The 6,402-nt window shown below is 35.7% G+C and overlaps 1 protein-coding gene across 2 annotated transcripts in view; it reads right to left on the reverse strand.

Moving 5' to 3' along the window:
• The window catches only part of LOC109544899 (irregular chiasm C-roughest protein), a 143,870-nt gene that overhangs the window by 26,712 nt on the left and 110,756 nt on the right, over positions 1–6,402 (reverse strand). For both annotated transcript variants that reach the window (XM_019915320.2, XM_048668902.1), the window contains exon 4: positions 1,947–2,090. In XM_019915320.2, the coding sequence (XP_019770879.1) occupies positions 1,947–2,090 (144 nt within the window). The remainder of the gene's footprint in view (positions 1–1,946; positions 2,091–6,402) is intronic.

The following is a 6,402-nucleotide window of genomic DNA, read 5'->3' on the forward strand; positions in this document are numbered from 1 at the left end:
GGTCAACATTTGAAAATTTGCCTTCGTTTGCATTTTTTGTTGTGTAAAAGTAAAGAACCCAACTGAAAAAGACTCAATAAAGCAAACGCTTCCCATCGTGTTTAGTTACACGAAAAGGTGATAAAAATGTTACTCAATAGAACTTTAAGAGCAACAGTAAAACTTGCCACTTCCTCAGCGTTGAACTGCGGTGCGACTCCCAGTTTTAGATAAACTTATTTTAACAGTAAACCACAATAAAACAGCATGAACGCCAGGACGTGTTGTTTCATTGTGTGTAATATATCCACGGTCTGTATTTGAAAGCCAATAAGCTTTCCATCTTAATAGGAATAGTTTCAAGAGTTCAGCCGCTGGGGTAACTGGAAGTTCACAGAATGGTGAAACTAAGTACACAATCGTATAAACTTCATTGAACGCAAAGCGAAATGTTTTCGATTTGCATCGAGAAGGGTCTATGGACGATAAATTGCTTACCTCGAACTACTAAAGGAACGTTATACCTTTATATGAAAATGTATTTGATTTATCATGTGAAGCCCTAAGTTTAATGCGCTTGTTTTGTCAGTGCATTAATCACCATGTAAGTTTCAAAAGACAGCCAGAGATCCACTCAAACACATTTCCATGAGGTGACAACCGAATAAGGCCGGAAAGTGCGCCTGCAGCAAATTGTTTTTATTGCCCCTTTTCAAATATCGGTCGCCCCTTATGTTGTTATACTAAGGGTCAAAACACTTACTAAGGGAAACCTTGCGGACGCCAAAGAACCCTCTATATTATTTTATATAGGTGGGACGGAGCATATGAAATAATATATTTTTTTCAGGCCGCTTTCAATTTCGAGGCGAGTCGATTGTGAGTAACGGTTTACATTCGGCATTTGTCCTTTTACACATTCGATTTGGAAAAAATCTTCAGACGAAAACTGGAAAACATCCTTGAACCATTCAAAAAAGTCCGGCTTTTGACTGTGATTTTTTCCTCACTCAATCCTCCGGGTTTGCCGATTCTCACCCCAAAATAAGTGTTTTATTATTTGTATTATTGTTAATTCCTCGCTAATTGTGAGTGAGCAAAGAACCGAAAATGGTAGCTAACAAGAAATAATGGGTTTGGATCGATGCCGGAAATATTTGCCAAACCATTAGCCAGCCTAAGGAAAATAAATTCATTAGAAGCTAATAAAGGATCACCCGTATTGATTTGGCAGAAAACTTTGGAAGAGCCGCACGAAAATGCCCTTAATCCCTTAATCGCGAACACATCTGGCCCAGTCCTAATCTAATAACCTGGTAAGTGTTTTCTTAGGGTTTCTACCTTCCCGCTCAAATATTTGCCTTGGCCAGACGCGACTTTAGATGTTTTTATTTAAAAAAAACCTCTCCAGTATCCATCCGATGTTTGACAATTCAACACCATCTTAAGTCAGATTCTGTAAATGTTTACTTATCTTACTTGTTATTTTCCTAATAGGATTCCAGTTTATCGAAACTTGACTATAACTTTGACAAAAGTGAACGTAAAATAGGTTCTATTAGTGCATAAAGCGCTGTAGAAGCGCAATAACATGCCACCTGTCCAGTTCTCAGACGAATTGAAGCGCTTAAAGTAGACAAACCCTCCTGTGGGAAATCCTTGTATTCTCCTAGCAAAAGTACCTGCCTCTTTATACGTCGACTTTATTGCTTCATAACTTATGCAGCATAAGCTTTTACCTCGTCATATAGGCCAAATTAGAATGTGAAAAATGCAAGTTGCTTTCATCCAGTTATTGGAAACGCTTCGCCCTCGCTAGAAAACTCCTTTGGGGAGCTTTTGCGATTATCGACAGTTTATCCTATCAAGGGCTTGGCAAACGGAATTTTTCAATTTTCATGTGCAAGTGTACATTTTTTTTAGTTTAAAGCGACTAGATTGAAAAAATTGTCCATTAGTCTACTTACCCAGAAACCATTTCAGGATAGGTGGCGGATTCCCATAATGAGACACACATTTGATGACGGCAAGTTCTCCATGAAAAGTTGTCAGATTATGGCCGGGAAGAACTTGGGTTCCATTGAATTCTATTCTTGGTCGTTGCGGTGGAACTGAAAAATAAACCGAGGCTTTATGGAGCAATTCAAACTTTTCCCTCAAATTCACAGTTTCACCGCGCAAAAACGTATTGAGGGATTTTTAAAAATCTCCATCAAACTCCATTGTTTTTGTTAGCGAATAAAATCAATGATACCCCCACATAATCCTGGGATGTTTTAATGCCTGAAGGCCTCAGTTTTATCGTACGTAAAATGGGCCCTGAAAAACTCCATTAGTTTTCTGTTTTTTATAGGTTTTTTTCCAATATAGCTTGCGATGAAAAGAATCTTCTCTTATGAAAAATATTGAAATTATCACCCAAGTTTTTGGATGTTTCCTGCCCTTAATTCATTAAAAATTCAAAGTTTATAAAAATATTAAAAAACTAGATGTTTTCTATGCATATTGTGGAGCTTTTACGTCGCCTACATTTAATTAGCGCCGAGAAACACGCATGGAAAACTTTAATTTTTGAAAGAAAATTTCCCCAAAAGGTAGAGAAAGATTGTTTGAAAAAATATCAGTTCCCGCAAAATACTTCGCATTCTACACCGTCTTCATAGCAAGCAAGAGTGAAATGTCACTAACTGATTGAGAAACACGCTAGAAACTTCAAAGCCGAAGTATTCGAAAATCTTGGAAAATTTTCAGCAGATTTTCAAGACGTATTTTTCGCCCAAATACTCTTTCTATGAAAAATGCCTTGAGTTGAAAAATTTTGAATTTTGACCAAAAATTTTGCAAAAGGGTCGATAGAGGCTGATTTTTCGCCAAAATATCAATTCTTTTAAAATGCTTCAAATTCTACACTATTTTCATAGCAAGAAAGAGAAATTCCACAAACTGATTGAGAGAAGCATCGACATTTTTGGCTAATTTTACATCATATCTTTTACACAATATCTGACTTGTTATAGACCCAAATATTTAAAAAAATGTATTTAATAAAAAAACCAGTTTGTAAAATTTTGGATTATGACCAAAAACTTTGCAAACGGTAAAAAGTTTTCCCGTCAAAACACCAAGTCTCTCAAAATGCTTCAAATTCTATACGATTTTCTTCAGCTTCAGCCGAGCTTCAAAACCGAAATAATCGACACTTTTGACTAATTTTAAGTGGTTTTTAAGGGTTCACGATCTTTAACCGACGATATCTGAGTTATTACCAACCTATATATTTTTGCATGCATATTTGGAATTTTTTTACGCTGAAAACGATCCACCTGAAGCGAGCTCAAAACAAACTTTTGAAACATTTTAGATTTTGACCGAAAATTTCGTAAGGAACAGAAGCCGGATTTTGGAAAAAATGTAAATTATTGCAAAACGCTTCAAATTTTACGTTATTTTCAAAGCAAGGAAGAGGTAAATGCTATTAACTGACTGAGAAACATTTTTGGCTACTTTTTAAGCGTTCACGATCTTCATCCGAATATTATGAACCCACATATTTATGCATCCATTAATGGAGTAATCTAAAAAAAACCTTTGCGAAATTTTGGATGTTAAGTGAAAATTTCGCTAGGGCCAAATGTCGATTTTTCGAAAAAATATAAATTTTTGCAATTTCGATAGGTCTGCATATTGGGGACATTTTTACATTGAAAGCGGTCCATTGAGCTGAAAAAAACCTTGTTTTTGACCAAAATTTTCATAAGGTTTTTTATGGCTTATTTCGATGAGTATTTTCTATTGAAGGAAACATTGGAATTACCTTCCGACTTTCCCACAGAAAGTTAAAACAGCAACAATTTTTTTTTGTCTAAAAAGTTGTGAAAACTTAAGGCGAATAAAACGCTCCATCCAGTACAATCAGCTCAGGTAACTGCACTCGAAATTTCGCGCTTTACCATTCAGTTCTTTAGAGCTATTGAGGTATTTTTGTATTATTAAGGAGGAACTTTGCATAAATATCCCGAATTCGTGAATAATAACTTATTTTAAATTGCGCCCCTACCCAGTTCCGGCGCAAGAACTTAGAAAGCACCAATTTTATCACAAAAGATATAAATGGAGTATATTTGCAACTGGATGAAGTAGCTAAATGAAGTAAAAAGACATTTCAACTCCGGCGGCGGAAGCTAAAACGACTCGTATTATATTCGGTTTAATTATTTGCAATTAACGAGAGATGCTGTGCCACGCCTTTCGCCCATTCTTATCCGCTGAATTATACCTTAAACTTATTAAAACATCCACTGCGACATCAATAGGCAGCTTTATAAGATAAAACGCGGGTTTCATCCTGAATTCTTTGATGTTTTCAAAGCTTCAATATTCGCATTCAAATTTTCTGTGGTAGAATGCCAATTTATTTATTGTTTCCCATTAGAAGCGATTATGAAAATTATCCTGAATTTTGGAAATGCACAATTAATTTTTAAAACTTCCTGGGATTTACTGCGGGGATTTTTATTAAAATATTTAGAAAACAGCCTTTTGTTTTAGCAAATTGTTTTAAAAAATCATCAAGTATGCAAAAACGAAGTCGAAGAAGCGGTTGACAAAGAGGGACAAAAGAAAATTGGTCTTGATAGTAAAAAGCAAAGACTAGAGATAAGAATTTTTTTCAACACACAGAACATTCGTCTGCAAGACGCGTATTGTGGCAAAAATAAATGTGTGATTATTTGCAAAAATAGCGACGAAAAAAACGATGGTCAGAGGGATGCTGGCTTTTGTTGAATTAACTTGGTACTTTTCAATCAAAACTGGAAAATTTGCTTCAATAAGGGGCGAAATTCTTCCAGAGCCCGCAGAAATCCGAAGTTTCCAGCTTTTTCCTAACGCGTCCTATTTCTGAATGATTTAATTTCCAGCAATGCAAATTGCAGTCGCAGCTGGCCGATTACATTGCGTATCAACGAAATTACATTGAATAGAGCGAGCAAAAACTTCATCCGTGCACGTTGCATAATTTTTCCGGTAGTTTCAGCTCTTTTGCGTAGAATTAATTTGAAATTTTCAGATGTCCAGATGCGGTCTTTCGGTGCTTGAGCGACTTGTGCGACAGTGGATTTTAATTTGCTATCACGGAACTCCATAATTGCGTTTCGGTCTATAATATTGGTATTGCGTGTCAACAAACTGTATTGATTATGCGCCATGAAGCGTAATATTGTTATTAGATGTTATTCGAATGAAAACGTTAATACTCTTAATAGAATTTTATTGGATATTCTAGTTCACCATTAATGCAATTGGGATAATGCGTGCGGCTAATGCGAACCGGAGCTAAATAAAATTCATATCAATTTCCAGTAAATTATACCTACATGGAGTAAGCAGATTATAAAGGACTTATCCAACAACTGCATTTAGGTAAAAGCTTCGAAACTTAAGTGCATCGGTGATTTTCCCCCGGTGATTAATTGAGTATTTTTCAATGAAGACACGTCCAGCAATTAATTAATACCAAGATTTTCCAATAACACTAATTACAGCTTACGATCCTCGAGCAATAAATCTTCAATTTGGATGCTCCTGAAATCAAACGGAGCCAGTAAAATTATAAAGTAAAGATAATCACTTTGCCTAATGACAAGAGTAGCGAACTTGTGACTATCGATTTTGTAATCAGGCAAATTTCAATCGGATAAATTAATAATCTCCAGCGCGTATTTAGAATTGTGCTTATTTGTGCTGCAAGAGATTTGCCAATATTTAAATAATGTGGCACCTAACCGCGGAAAAGTGACAAAGTCGCTAATTTAAAGTCACGAAACTGAACTTGGGAACTCAATTAACTGTAACTAACTTTCATTATTGCTCCATGCAATAATTTCTCTAACGGTTCCTTCTAATGCAGCTTCGGGCGACATTTCGAAAACTAGCATGTTCATTATAGTTGCACTGTTTTAATTTAAATTAGTCGGGTCGCTTCAACTTTTACTCAGAAAATGGGCGCATAATTGACTTGCACGCCAAAGTTGTCTAATTCAATTGCTATTTTTAGCAACAAAAGCTCATCCGTTTTTTTCACGTCTTTATTCAATTTTCGGTTCTAGAAAAAACCCACTGGGAAGTGGAAAGTAAATGGACGAGGAGATGATCCACTTGATAAAAAAACGTTGATTGCATTACGTTTTACAGGGCAAAAGACAGGAAATTACTTTGAAATATTTCGGCAAAGTTGATTGAAAAGGCAGATAGAAATATTCCAGAGATAATTCAACTTTAGCTGACGCAAACTAAGATTAATTTATTTTGCTGTGGCAGAAATCAAACATACGGTTTCGTGGGCCATCGTTTGCGACCAATTAACTATTTACTTAATAATTTATTATGATATTCTTATCTTTCCTGGGTCTCAGTCAAAGTGTG

Source organism: Dendroctonus ponderosae, unplaced genomic scaffold, assembly GCF_020466585.1.
Source record: "Dendroctonus ponderosae isolate FM_Combo_2020 unplaced genomic scaffold, Dpon_F_20191213v2 Dpon_F_20191213_8, whole genome shotgun sequence".
In the NCBI taxonomy this organism is placed as follows: Eukaryota; Metazoa; Arthropoda; class Insecta; order Coleoptera; family Curculionidae; genus Dendroctonus; species Dendroctonus ponderosae.